This window comes from Grammomys surdaster, unplaced genomic scaffold (assembly GCF_004785775.1).
Source record: "Grammomys surdaster isolate TR1022 unplaced genomic scaffold, NIH_TR_1.0 126036, whole genome shotgun sequence".
Classification (NCBI taxonomy): Eukaryota; Metazoa; Chordata; class Mammalia; order Rodentia; family Muridae; genus Grammomys; species Grammomys surdaster.
This window is the reverse complement of record NW_021620849.1, coordinates 1,785,513-1,800,324: the sequence shown is the minus strand read 5'-3', so window position 1 is coordinate 1,800,324 and position 14,812 is coordinate 1,785,513. Positions and strand designations below refer to the sequence as shown.

The window sequence follows — 14,812 nt, the reverse complement described above, 5'->3', positions numbered from 1 at the left end:
ATATTATTTCTAGCTTCAACAAACTTAAGATGGAACCCTGCCAAAGGCAAGGAAACAGTGGTCTCAGATAATGAAAGGTTCAGAATGGGCTTACCTCGAGGGAGGGTATAAAAGCCAGCCAGAATGCATAGAAACATGATCCCAGGATAGGGTGGTCTGTCTCCTGCTTTCCTTAGAAATATATACCAAAAACATGCAGAAGTAGGCACCAACCTCTTCGTTTTCGTCTTCCCCATCCTCTCGAAGGACCATGTCTAGGACATTCCCTTTGATCTTGAAGTCCCGAGAAGTACTTAGCTTCATGTGCTGCATCAGGTTTACCTGGGACAGACAGGCTTGTAAGCACAGGCATGTACTTGGGGACAGCTCAAGGTGCTTGCAGTGAGAACCTGAAGTGTGCCTTTGACCTTCTCTAGCTGTGCTGCCTGCCACAGAGCTTGCTAGACTCCTTCCAACAGTAAATAGGAATGGTAATAAGGAATGTTTTTACCTTGGACTTTTTAGACAGCTGGATAAGAAACTTCTCATACTGTTCAATGGCAAAGACAAGGTTAGGGATCGGCTTGGTTTCACGAAGAACTCTGGCCTAAGAGTGAAAGGAGGATAGAAGACATCTCAGGTTCAATGGCTTTTGAGGTTTTTTGTAGTGTCTCTCAAACTTACATTAGAAGAAACCCACTTTGGTACATGCTGTAGTTCTTTTTTCTGATAGTCAAATAAATCTACATTGCTAAGATTAGTCCCTAAGATGAGGATACTATATACTGTTTGCCCAAGTCTGGCCTCCTCTTCATCCCTGGGCTTCAGATAAGCGCCACCACCCCACTTTTAATTGAGACTGTTTGTGTTTTCCTGTATGACATACATTGTTAACTTATCTGACTGGTTTTTTGGAGATTAGCTTTATTTCCTTTATGAAACAACGTGGTGAGGACCATATTGTGCCTAGGCCTTTCTGTATCCTAAAAGGAATTGTTACAGCCATATTCCTTAGATATAGTAACTCTCCCCCCTTTCCTGCACTCACCAATTCTTAGGTCCTTTATGGAGCACCTTTTACACTCTTGATTTTTCAATGTCCAATAAGACCCATGGATCTGAATGGCAGGGTAGGAAGCTTACCATGGTTGTGCTAACTGCAGCCTTCTCCTTTTCTGAGCACTTTGGGTTGTTACTGCTTTTATTCTAAAGAAACAAAAACATTGTCTCATTCTTAGACTCCTCTAGGCCTCAAGCTATGTCTGGGAAGCACAAAACTTGTGCTGCATTATATATAGTCCTTGGATATGTATGTTCTTAGAAATACCATATCAGTATAACCATTATTGTATTAAGCTGCTATACAGATAGACAATTAAAATGGACACTGTCAAGATGGTACAGGGACAGGCATTTTACTGCTGAGCAGCTGAGTAAGGCTATGCAGGTTTACAGCCAGTCTTAGAGGTAATCTTATACATAATATGGTTCCTACACTTGGAAAGTTGTAAAGGGTCCCTGAGTTGTAACTGGTGTGAAGCTCCTAGACAGAAAGGAAGAACTGGTATTGGTGCACACCTTTAATCCCAGCACAGAAGAGGTAGAGGCCAGTCCATGCAACAGGACTGACCCAGGACAGGCAGAGAGAGCTACATTGTAAAACCCTGTCTGAAACAATAGCAGCAAATACTAACAGCAAAAGAAAAAACCAAGACCTAAGTGAGAAGAGATGGGGAAAACCACCCAAGTTTGAGTGAAACAGGAAACCATCTCAAAAGGGAGGCCTCCTTTTTAGCTTTCCAGCAAAGAAGCAGGGGCAAGAAAACTTCTAAAAGCAGAGAAACTATACTAGTGAAGCTATACTGCAGATAGGCAGGTTGATCCTCATGTTCTAAAAGATTTCAGAGGTGCTGGTCTGAAGTTAAAATCCTGGAAAATGAGATAGAGGGTAAGGCCCTATATTAGGAAGGGAGGGAGGAAGGGATTTCACCCGACCATGTGGGATATGACCTATCTTCTCAGGTTTGTAGCCGAGGTGGCACCCTGTTGAGAATCCATAAGCAAACCTGTGCACTGGAAATAACTGCTGACTGAAACAGGCTCAAGACTGACAGCTGTCTTGAGTCTCCACAGGATGCTTTATGAAGTCTGTGTGGCTATATAAACACACAGAAGTGATATGCTGAGTGTAGTGACACATGCCGTTTGTACAGAGAGCCTCGGAGTACATAGGCTAGCCAGAGCAACAAAGTGAACCCCTGTCTCAAAGGACGAGAGTTACAATGGGTATGACAGCATATAATTCCAGAGCTTGACCTCCACTATACAGAAGACTGCTCAAAAAGGAAACTGAAAAGATGGGAGGAACCCAAACCTCAGGAATGGAGGGATATATCCTACAGAAACAGCAGACTGAAAGAATGGAATCCACATGGGAATGTACACAGTTTGAAGTGTGAGAGAGCATGTCTGCAAGCATTTAAGAGAGAAGGAGTAGGGTAATGAGCTGGATGTGACAGTGCACTCCTGTAATCCCCAGGCAGATAAAAGCAGATATAAAGTTAGCCTAGGCCACACCACACATGCAGGCAAACACTTGGATTTGCAATCTCTGAGGATCTATACATTACATCATTTTCTAACAAGCCCATGCCCTCCACCCTTGGAAGTGCTGCTGCATTCACACCTCTGGCACCTTAACATCCCCCACCACACACACACACACACACACACACACACACACACACACACACACACACACAGAGTCAGATGCTGTTACACTAAAGAGAGGCCCAGTGCTTGGACTTGCAGGCACCCAGAAATGAACCTTGTTCAGAAAAGGCTGCCTTGTTCTTCTACTCCAAATACAAGTATATGAAATGCCTATCTCTAGAAGTGGCTTCACTGTTGTGCCGGCTAGTCTTAGTCAACTTGACACACAAACCAGAGCCATTTTCTTTAGTTACTGATGGACAGCCTAGCCTATTGTGGGTGGTGCTACACCTACGCTGGTAGTTATGGGTTCTATAAGAAAGTAGGCTGAGTAAGCCATGGGAAGCAAGCCAGTGAGCACCTCACCTCCAGGGCCTCTGCGTCAGCTTCTGCCTCCAGGTTCCTGCCCTGTTTGAGCTCCTGTCCTAACTTCTTCCAATGAAGGACTATGATCTGGATGTGTAAGCCAAATAAACCCTTTCCTCAGCTTGCTTTTTGGTCATGGTGTTTGGTCAATGAGTTTTTTTGCAGCAATAGCTCTCAAGTCTTGGTTTGTTCAGATGGGCACCTCTGGCTTATGACATGTAGACTTTATATACACCATGTGCCCAAGCAGCTCCTGGAACATGCAACATAGCCCCTTTTTCTTTTTTTGATCATATATATATATGTTTTTCATCTGTAGAGTGCTGACTTTATTTATTTATTTATTTAAAAATCGTAATTTTTACTTATTCACACAGGGGTTATAAACACAAAAAGGCAGGACATGGGGAAGGGGATGACACTGGAGCGTGGGTGTTCAGGGGGAATACAGATATCTTTCAGAACAGGGTATCGGCTGGGTGAAGGTTCACGGGACAGGTCACTACGACTCTGCCTATGATTCACTTGTCCTTATCTAAGTTGGTATTATCTGCCAAGGCTACCTATTTACAACGTCTATGACTACTCAGGCTGGTAAATTTCCACAAAAGCTGCCTGTTTATAATAGCTTATAGCCATCTGTCTCAATGTTTTTCCACAGAGACCCAAGACTTGGTGTTAGCATACGTGTATGACAGACAGGCCTATTGCTGACTTTAGGCCTATGGCTGATTTTAGGCCTTCAGTGTATAAGCAGGGCTGCCCCTGACATCTCCTCCCTTCTCTAAGTATAGAAGGGCTGTGGTGATTCTAATCTTGTGAAGGCAGGGATAGAGGGCTGACCTCCAGTAATTGAAGGGGACCTTGTAATGGCTCTGGTCCCCCTGTTGTCGTCCAGTGAGGTATGAGGGCCATACCCATCCCGATGTCTTTTTCCTGGAGAGGGGATACTTTTGACATCAACCCCTATGTAGTCAGGCATAGCCCCTTATTACTGGTTTTTGTGAGATTCTTTGTGTAGCCCTGGCTGTCCCGGAACTCACTCTGTAGACCAGGCTAGCCTTGAACTCACAGATTCACCTGCTTCTGCCTCCTAAGTGCTGAGATTAAAGGCCTATGCCACCACCTCCCAGACTTTTACTTTTTTAGAGATTGATTTTTATTATTTTAAATATTATCATATTCTTTCTCCCAAAGAAGTCAGAATCAGAAGTGTTAGATCTCTCGGAGCTGGAGTTCCGAGACATTGTGAGCCACCTGATGTGGGTGCTGGGAACCGAACTTGGGTCCCACTAACTCATCTCTCCACCCCTCCATTAATCCCTTTCTTCAAGACTATTTGGTACTGTCTCCAAATCACTTACTTGTACATAAGAAATGAAAGAGTAACACACAGGGGTCAGATGTGAGCCCGACAGCTTCACCTGTAGCAAAGGAGAAAGAAATGAGTGTAACTGTAGCAATAAACATTCCCCATCCTTCCAGAGGCTGATCTCAACTTACCAGCTTTTCCACAGTGTTTGGAATTCCTCTGGAGCTCTGACATACCTGGAGATACTAACAAAAAATTCCTAGGTTTATTCATCAGCCATGGAGTATGTCTCAGTGCTCTTACTACAGAGGAAAAGGAACACTCATAGCAAAGGCAAGACACAAAGCTTCCTGTTCCCTCTCCTCCGAGCACACCAGCTTCCAAGACAAGAGGCAACAACAGGTTTGCGTCTGACTTGACCAGCTCACTGCTTTAAGGCTCCTTCAGACAGAGTCCTTGTATCTAGGAGATAAATCTATCCTCAAGTGCCATTTATCCTTTTAAGATACCAGTAAACAGGACAGGCTCCCGGTACACCACAGTAGCTTAGCAGCCACAGCAGGCAACTGGAGATGCACATTCCAGAGATGACCACACACTGCCTGTGTTGCCTAAGTACTAGTCTAGATTGCTTACAGCTTTATGTGCATACATTACCTGTTCCTGTCAGTCTCTGAATTCACTGAGGACCTGAAATGGGTGTGTGTAACAAGAGTTTTTCATTCTCCATCAGAGCCAGGCAAAGCTCACTTAGGCAATGCCAACAAGTATTTTCCCCCCAGCCTGTGGAGAACACTACTAAGTACTGATCAAATGAAAATGACACTGACGATGACAACGTGGCAAGAGCTGCGTTCAGAGGCACTCTGCGTCTCCCAAGAAACTTACATATTTGACGAATGCTGTTAGAGTGTTGTATATTTTGGACAGGTCCTTTAACAAAGCGTCCACGCAGCTGCCCGATGGTAGGGCTGTCTGCACTAGCTCATGGAAGAATGTAACCAGTGTTCCCAGTTGCATGATGATGGCTTTCTCAGTGACAAGGTTGGGTGGAACAGCTTGAGAAGAGGCATCTTCTGAAGAGAAATGGAACTGACGCACGTCAGTCTTATTTTGTAGTTAACAGTGAGAGAATGAAAACAAACCACCCAGGAAGGCTGGCTCAGGGCTCTGCCTTTACACACAGTTCCCGCTGTGATTTTAGGGGGCTTTGCTGGCCTTACAATCCCCACCTGGAGTCATTTCATCTGACAGAGTTTCTTGGTTCACTGAGCCCTTGATCTTGGTGATTAACCAGTCCACTTCTTCTAGAACTTTCTCAGCCTGACCCAGAACAAGTAACTGTGAAAAGAGAAGAATGTGTGGAATGGCCCACATTGCTGGGGCAGCATCACTTCCACAGGGACCTTACAGGCCTGAGGACAGAAGCCACTATAACAGCTCCTCAGACGGAAATGGATGGAAGGAAGGGCAAGGGCTATTTCCTGTGAACTACATTCAAAACTTACACAGACAGTGGGGGCAGCCGTTCTCAAATTCACCATAGCAAAGTGGTCTGTCTTTTCAATCTCTACGTCCTGGAAAGGAAAGGGAGATAAGACCTAAGACTGGTAGGCCATTTCCTTGACCCCACTCCTCACATGGGATGCCACATTATACTTGATCTATATCTCCCAGCTGTCCGTGGATATCCTGGGACAAGTCGCGAAGCAGAGTGACAGGACTCTTGTATAAGACATGCAGGCTGAAGAACAGGTTCATCAAACTCTTGCAAAATGAGGCATCCTCTAGGAGTGGGAAGGAACGGAAGTTTGATACACTTAATGTTAGTGGCTTTTGCAGATTGGTCACGCTAGTGACGGTGTAAAGGGAATCCCCGCTAACAGATTGGTGATGGCAATTCTGTATATAAAGCCTTCAGAAAACTCACCCCGGCTGTATTCCTTGCAAATCTTAGACGTCCAGGATAACATCTGCACAAACTAAACAAAAGATTTTCAGTCGTTAAAGAAAAAAGTACTGGGTATAGTGGCAGTTGGGAGGCAGAAACAGGCAGATCTTTGTGAGTAGGTAGGAGGCTAGCCTGATCTACATGGTAGGTTCTAAGCCAGCCAGGGTCACAAAGTCAGACTGTTTTTTTAAAAAAAGGAAAATGTTTTGTCAGAACAGAAGATTCTTGGGGGCTGGAGAGATGGCTCAGTGGTTAAGAGCACTGACTGCACTTCCAGAGGTCCTGAGTTCAAATCCCAGCAACCACATGATGGCTCACAACCATTTGTAATGAGATCTGATGCCCTCTTCTGATGTGTCTGAAGATAGCTACAGTATATTCATATGTAATAAATAAATACATCTTTAAAAAAAATGGAGCTTGCATTTAAAAAAAAAAAAAAAAAAAGAAGATTCTTAAACCTTTCTAGGCCTAAACAAATCACCTTCCAAAATCTGAGCCTGGACTTGATTGGTTCTTTAATAGCATAAAAATGAGTCCAAACAGTGAGAAGTACTGGCACTTCTCGCAGCACATGGCTGAATGTCCATTGCCTGTGTCATTAAGGACTCCATGTACTGACATCTGGATTTGAGTTCTCATCTCTGGGCTTCCTCTGCTGCCACCATGGTGGGCTGGGGCTACATATCCTATGTCCTGATACTTCAGATATTTTTTTTTTTTTTTTTGTTTTTTGTTTTTCGAGACAGGGTTTCTCCGTGTAGTTCTGGCTGTCCTGGAACTCACTCTGTAGACGAGGCTGGCCTCGAACTCAGAAATCCGCCTGCCTCTGCCTCCCAAGTGCTGGGATTAAAGGCGTGCGCCACCACCGCCCGGCGTTTTTTTGTTTTTTTTTTTTTGTTTTTTGTACTTCAGATATTTTAAAGGCCACTGGTTAACAGAGAGGAATGGAAAAAGATCCTGGCCATAAGGACATAGCAGAGAACACTCACATTCACACACGTACATGCACACACACATATGCGTACACGCCCCCATACACCCCCCCCCCACACACACACAGGTATGGACGACTGAAGATTTAGTTTTGGTTTGTTGGAGGGAAGGTGGTCAGTTATGAGGTCAATAGCTAAAAGGCCAGTCAGTCAGTAACTGATGGTCTTCATGAACTTCTACTAAAGATATCCAGAACTCCATGTCAACGATGTGACTAGGACACAGAAGCACTCTGTGGTGACAGTGGCGGGGCTGGGGCAAGAATCTTTATTTGTATTTGCTTCCACAGAAAACTCTTGGAAAAGCCAGACAGGATTAGATGTTTCCTTATTTAAGAAAAGCACATGAGAGCCGGGTGGTGGCGGCACACGCCTTTAATCCCAGCACTTGGGAGGCAGAGGCAGGCAGATTTCTGAGTTTGAGGCCAGCCTGGTCTACAGAGTGAGTTCCAGGACAGCCAGGGCTACACAGAGAAACCCTGTCTTGAAAAACCAAAAACCAAAACCAAAACCAAAACCAAAACCAAAAAAAAAAGAAAGAAAAGCACATGGGGCTGGTGAGATGGCTCAGCGGTTAAGAGCACTGACTTCTCTTCCGGAGGTCATGAGTTCAGATCCCAGCAACCACATGGTGGCTCACAACCATCCATAATAAGATCTGATGCCCTGTTATGGGGTTTCTGAAGACAGCTACAGTGTACTTACATATAACAAACAAACCAACCTCTGGACCAGAGCGAGAGGTAGAAGGGAAAAAATTAAGAAAAAGAAAAAGAAAAGCACATGGAGGAGATGAGTAGGGGAGCCTAGTGACCGCAGACATCAGTAATACTACAAAAGCAAGTCTGACAGGAGCTAGGGATGGAGGTCGGCTGAGGAGTGCGTATGACTTACATGCTTGGGAGACAGGAGTGTCAGACACCTAAGGCTATAGGTCCTGTGATGGTTTCTACTGCTGTAGAAACCATTCTGCCTGAGAAGGAAAGTCCTTTTTTTCTTTTCTCTCTCTCTCTCTCTCTCTCTCTCTCTCTCCCTCTCCCTCTCCCTCTCCCTCTCCCTCTCCCTCTCCCTCTCCCTCTCTCTCATCTAAGAGTTCAAGGTCCATCACTGAGGCAGAAACTGAAGCAAAGACCATGGAGGGCTGCTGCTCACTGGCTTGCTCCCCATGGCTTTGCTCAGGCTGCTTTCTTACGGAGCCCAGGACGACCTGCCCAGGGGCAGCACCACCTATAGTGGGCTGGGGCTCACACACATCAATCATTAACCAAGAAAAAATGCCCCGCAGACCTGCCCACAAGGAACCTGATGGAGGCTTGCTCTCACTTAAGTTCCCTTCTTTCCAGATGACTCTAGTCTGTCCCAAGTTAACAACTAAGTGGCATGGTTACCCTTAGCTACATAGTGAATTCAAAGCCAGATTGGACTACATGACACCCTCTCTCAAAAAACAAAAAATTAAAGACATACTCTGAAGTTAAATGGGAAGGGTAGTGGTGAACAGCAGATGAACTAGTTTTCATTTAGCCTTTCCAAAACTCATCAATTTTTCCCCTCAAACTCCCCAACCACATAATTCTGTTTCTTCTCCAGTTCTCTCTCTGTCTCTCTGTCTGTCTCTGTCTCTCCCTAGCAAAAGTAGCAGTGTGAATGGATGAAGCTGTTTCAGTTTGAGTGAACCATAGTTGGGATGGAATGGAAAGGGAACTTCTCCTAGGCTAACCTGGGCTCAGGACATTAGGATCTGTCCTCCAATGCTCAAACATCCTACCACCACAGATGACAGTCTCTCAGAGAGTAGCAGTTCCTGGAGGCCACACGAGGAGCCTTGCCTCCCTAGGGCTTCAACAGGACATGAGGAGCTACGGAAGGAGTGCTAGCTCCTCCGGTATCCTTTACCATCCTATGGAGATACTACTGTTGAACTGAACAGACCCGGCAGAATGGCCCTTCTCTGGTTCTTTTTATGCATGAGCGCTCATATAGTAATCTAAGACTATGTACACATGCCTACACATACATACACAGAGCCCATCTCTGAGGGTATTTCTACTTTGGGATTGTGCTCACATTCGCTGACTTATCACCTGTTAAATTCTCCTCAAACTTCACTTTCCCCCCACGACATCCAATTGGTGAACTCCAGCTACCTTTATGATTAAAGGTGTCATTTCAGAAACGGCAAAAACATCAAGAAACACACGGAAGAAGGCTGAGAGCACCAAAGCAAGACCGGTCTGATAGAAACAGCATTTACAGTTGGCCAAATGAATAAAACCAGTATGCTCGTGACCTTATGGGGCTGCGTATGCTCTGCCAGAAACACTATATAGGTCACGCAGGCCAGACAGTAGTGGTAGTGGTGCCTGAGTAGCCAGCACTCGAAGCAGAGGCAGTCAGATTTCTGTGAAGTCAAGGGCAGACTGGTCAACATAGGAAAAGACACACCCTACAGCTCCTTCAAAAGGTTATCTAGATAGATTCTTTTGTTTGAATTTTTGAAAATGCTGGCCTCAAGCTTGTTAGATAGCCGACAACAACCCCAAGCTTCTGGCCCTCCTTTGGACCACAGGCATGCGCCAACACACCAGACTGATGTATGTGGTGCTGGGATGAAACATGGGGCCTGGTACATGGTAAGCCAGGGTCCTACCAACTAGCTACATCCCCAGCCCTAGATGTATGCTTTTATGATGAAGCAATTCTTGTCTTCTGAGGCATGCAGAATAGGACTAAACAGGTTGTGTTATTACCTGAGGAGAAGTGGGCTCCAGCAACTTGGACAAGGTGGAGAGAACCGAGATGAGCAGGAGGGCCTCTTTACTATTAAAATCTTCCTCTTCACTGCTAAGCAGATTCAACAAGGATCTCTGTGAAAGGAATGGATGTACATAGATGGGTAGACATGTTTGTATCAGGGAAGAGACATCTAGCCAGAAAGCCTCATGGCTGAGACAGAACAAATTCAGAGCTATGCTATTCCAAGAGGATAAAATGAGAAAACAAAAAACAAAAAACAAAAAACACCCTGGATTGAACAGCAGTTTTCTGTTTCAACAATAAGCTGGAGAATTCTCTTGAAAACTAGAGTGGCTTCTCATCTCACTCCCTACAATACACGAGGAGCAAGCTGCAGTTCCCGGTGGGTCTCATCTTGGAGCTGGAGCTTAGCCAGTGATCTCAGGGCTAGCCAGTGATTTCAGGGTTAGCCAGTGATCTCAAGGTTAGCCATGACCTCAGGGTTAGCCAGGCCCCAAACTCAGCTCCCCTGACACCTGTGCCCCATAAGGGAACCAATTTGATTTGGGCATCCGTCTGGCAGTCTTCCTGACTACAGTGGAGCTTCCTATAGGAAGGTTTTGCCTTTCTGTTCCTGCTATGGCATGTTAGGAATGTTAACCACTACTGGTTAAAGAAGTCTTATAAATGGAACACACCAATACTCTCACAATTACTGATGAGAAACCTAGTGGCTTCACTTTTCCAGTCCCTGCATTAGACAAGTTATACCCAAATTATACCATACGATCAAAGCCAAAAGGAGAACTGGCTTCCTCTTCTTTCTTGTCACCTTGAACAATGAATGATCCTTGTGGGCCACAAGTTCTGCTTGCTGGATCCTCAGTAGGCTCTTTCCAAACATACCACCTTTCACTCTGAAAGCTGCTGGAACTTCCTGTCTGACTCCTCTCTGCGCTTTCCCAGAGTTTAACACAGCCACCTCCCAAGGCCTCTCACCTGAAACTGCCGGATCTGGAATGAGGCCCTCTGAGTGACAGTGACACCTGCTTCTTCTTCTTCTGTGCCCATGACATCTGGAAATGGAAACAATCCTATCTTCTTTCAAATTTACTTGGTTTATTTTGTTGTTCTGCTTTCTTTGAGACAAGGTCAGACTAAATAACCCAACTAGCCTGGAACTTCCTGTGTACCCCCAACACTCACCCACTCCCACACCCACACCCACATATGTTGGTACTAGGGTGTGAACCTAGGTGCTTGTGGGTGCCAGGCAAGCACTACTACCAAGCTAGTCTTAAGTCCTCTTGTTACTTAAATATTTTTCCCTTTATTTTTATTTATGTGTATGGGTCTTTAGCCTGTCTGTATGTCTGTGCACACGCATGGGGTGCCCATGTAACTGTAGGGGGCGTCATATCCCCCTTGGAACTGGAATTGCAAATGGCTGTGAGTCATCATGAGTGTGCTGGGAATCAAGTCCAGGTCCTCTGGAAAAGCAGCCAGTGCTCTTAACTACTGAACCATCTCTCAGGTTTGGGCATGTTTTTGTTTTTTTTTTAATTTTTATTTTTTTATTGGATGTTTTATTTACATTTCATATCTTATCTCCTTACCCCATCCCCCACCCACCCAGGAACCCCCTATCCCCTCACACCTCCTCCTTCTTCTCTGTGGATGTAACCCCTACCTACCCCACCACTCCCACCTCCCTACCCTCAAATTCCCACCCCCTGGGGCATCCAGCCTTCATGAGGTCAAGGATCTCTTCTTCCACCTATGTCCAGCAGGGCCCTCCGCTCTTACATATACAGCTGAAGCCATGGATCCCTCCCTAAGTGCTCCCAGGCTGGTGGTTTTAGACCCTGGGAGCTGTGGTTGGTTGGTATTGTTGCTCTCCTCATGGGACCACAAACCCTTTCAGCTCCTTCAGTCCTCACTCTAACTCCTCCATTGGGAACCCCATGATCAGTTCAATGGCTAGCTGTGAGCATCTGCCTCTGAATATGTCAAACTCTTGAAGACCTCTGAGGAGACATCTATATCAGGCTCTTATCAGCATGCACTTCCTGACTTCCACATCAGCATCTACCTTTGGTGACTGCACATGGGATGGATACTCAGGTGGAATGGTCTTCAGATGGCCCCTCCTTCAGTTTCTGTCCCTCACTTTGTCTCCATATTTGCTCCCTTGAGTATTTTGTTGCTTCTTCTAAGAAGGACCGAATCACCCCCACTTGGTCTTCCTCCTTCATGAGCTTCATGTGGCCTGTGAGTTGAATCTTGGGCATTTCAAGGTTCTGGGCTAATATCCAATAATTAAAAAAATGTTTTGGGGGGGTAGGATCTCACTTTGTAGCCTTCAACACTTTAGAAACTGCTATGAAGAACAGTTTGGCCTCAAATTTGTGGCACTCTTCCTGCCTTTTCCCCTTGAATGCCAGGTTTATACGTATGTATCACCATATCTCAACTAATACTTAATATTATATTGAGACAAGGTCTCATAGCTCAGGTGCTTACTATGTGCCAAGTCTGGTCTTGAACATGTAATCCTGACTCAGTTTCCCAAGTATGGAAATTACAGGTCTAAGGCACCAAATTTGAGGACAGCTAAAATTTTAGAAAGTCATGTTTTTCTAAATTACACTTTCTTTCCTTGAGGCGTTAGCAGAGGTTGAGATAGAGTCTCCTTGTTACGTAGTCCTGGCCATCCTAGAACTCACTCTGTAGACCAGGCTGGCCTCACACTCACAGAGATCTGCCTGCCTGACTCCCAAGAGCTGGGCTGAAGGCATGTGCCACCTTGTCTGGCTTTGAGTGTCAGGTTCTTAATGCTGTGCTCCTCCTCCAGTCACTATCTGTGCTTAAATGCAATGCAGTAGGCACTAATCCGGAACTCACCAGATGTCACTCAGCAGCATGAGGGCTCCTCTCAGGGGTCCTCTGCTAGGTGAACAAACAGATTCAAAAGGTCTGGCTACAGAGAAACCCAGAGCCAGCCATTTGTGACATTGTGATGCCTACCCAGAGACCGGAGAAACTGCTGGACCTTGGGCTGATAGAACTGCTGTACAGCACTGAATGTCTTCTGCAAACCCTCCAAGCACAGCAGCGAGATGCTCTTTCCCTTCTCTTTCTTCCCCGACTCCTCCACAGATGTAGGAATTGATGTGTATCTCCACAGCAAGACCCTAGAGTGTGGGAAAGTTGTTTGGTCATCCTCAGTAGTCAATCTCCTCCTTTGATTTACAAGAATCATTGGTCTCATTTCTGTTCCCATATGTGCTTTATAACTTACTGTATGTAACTGCACGTGTAAGGCCGGAGCTCCATGGTCCAGCATGTCTGTCAGATGTACCTCTTGCTGCAAACATCAGTAGATGGTGTGTGTCCCTTTGATTTATGTTAAATGGGGTCTCACTACCCAGGCCTGTCTCTCTAAAACTTTTTTTCCTTTTATGTGTATGAATGCTTTGCTAGCCTGCATGTCTGTGGACCATGTGTGTGCAAGGCCTGCAGAAGAAGGTGATGGATTCCCAGGACTGAGTTACAGTCAGTCTTGAGCCACTGTGTGGGTGCTGGGCATAGAGCCGGATGGTCTGGAAGAGCTGCCTTACCCTCAGAGCCAGCCCCAGCCAGGCTTGTCTTGCGCTTGCTGTGTGGCTGAGAATAAGTTTGAACCTCTGACCCTCTGATGCTGGGATTACAGGCTTGTGCCCACACACCCGGCTTTACACGCTGCTGGAGATTAACCCAGGGCCTCAGGCTGCTCTACCAGCTTTCTGAACTGAGCTGCATCCTCAGCCCCTACTCTGTTTCCACAGTTAAGGAGTATTCAATCTACTGTAGGGACATAAAAGTCTGTTCATGCACCCTTTTCTTTAAAATTAAAAAAACAAAACCATGCAATGTGTGCATAGGGAGTATATACTAGTGTACTAGTTGAATGCCAAGAAGGACAGAAAGGGCACTGTGTCCCCTGGAACTAGAGTCAGCAGGCAGTTGCTGGGAACCACACCCCAGCCCTGTGCAGGAGCCAGGGCTCATGATGGCTGCCATCTTACTGGCCCATCTTTTTACTTTACTTCTCCCTTCACACAGTTACTATTCTTTATACATATTCTTCACTATTGGGTAATGTTTTTTTCTTTTCCTGACCCTTTCCCTTTGACTAGGTGTCTCCCTCCCTTTTGTGTGTGTGTGCCTTTAAAACAAACAGACAAACCAAAGCCCACCCTTTTATGTATTTATTCTCTTTCTTAGGTTTACCTCATCTTATTTTTGGATTACTGAGAAATCATTTTTATTATTCATGATTTTTATTATTCACCCCTACCTTTTCCATAATTCCTTTCTAAGTCTCTTACCTCTCATTCTTTTACTTATTTAACCTTCCTTCTCTATTTCCCCCTCTCCTTTGCCTTTTCCCTCAATCACTTACTACTTTATATTTGTCCTAAATAATTTTTAACTCTGTAGCACATCCTACATTAGTTTTGCAGCTTGCTGGTCTGTGGTCTGTGGTGACATGAGTGACTGGGTGTCAGTGGATTTTAAGTGTATTTTTTCTCTCATACAGTTTGATGTTGTTAACATTGTAACCATTTGTTTTCTCCTCTTTGAGTAGAACAGGGGACAGCTGCTTAATGTGGATACTGGGATCTGAACTTAGGTTCTCTGTAAGAACAGCATATACCTTTAGACCGCTGAGTCCCTCCTACACCCCTTTAAAAAGATTTATTTGTTTTAAATATTATA

At 45.2% G+C, this 14,812-nt stretch overlaps 1 protein-coding gene across 1 annotated transcript in view; it reads right to left on the bottom strand.

Moving 5' to 3' along the window:
- Positions 1–14,812, bottom strand: part of Fanci (FA complementation group I) — a 60,984-nt gene that overhangs the window by 966 nt on the left and 45,206 nt on the right. Inside the window, exons 25-37 of the mRNA XM_028754774.1 lie at positions 13,079–13,245; positions 11,051–11,127; positions 10,066–10,182; positions 6,300–6,351; positions 6,029–6,156; positions 5,878–5,946; positions 5,602–5,710; positions 5,258–5,445; positions 4,561–4,614; positions 4,422–4,481; positions 1,123–1,185; positions 491–586; positions 214–321 (exon numbers count right to left, since the gene is read on the bottom strand). Of these exons, the coding sequence (XP_028610607.1) occupies positions 214–321; positions 491–586; positions 1,123–1,185; positions 4,422–4,481; positions 4,561–4,614; positions 5,258–5,445; positions 5,602–5,710; positions 5,878–5,946; positions 6,029–6,156; positions 6,300–6,351; positions 10,066–10,182; positions 11,051–11,127; positions 13,079–13,245 (1,288 nt within the window). The remainder of the gene's footprint in view (positions 1–213; positions 322–490; positions 587–1,122; positions 1,186–4,421; positions 4,482–4,560; positions 4,615–5,257; positions 5,446–5,601; positions 5,711–5,877; positions 5,947–6,028; positions 6,157–6,299; positions 6,352–10,065; positions 10,183–11,050; positions 11,128–13,078; positions 13,246–14,812) is intronic.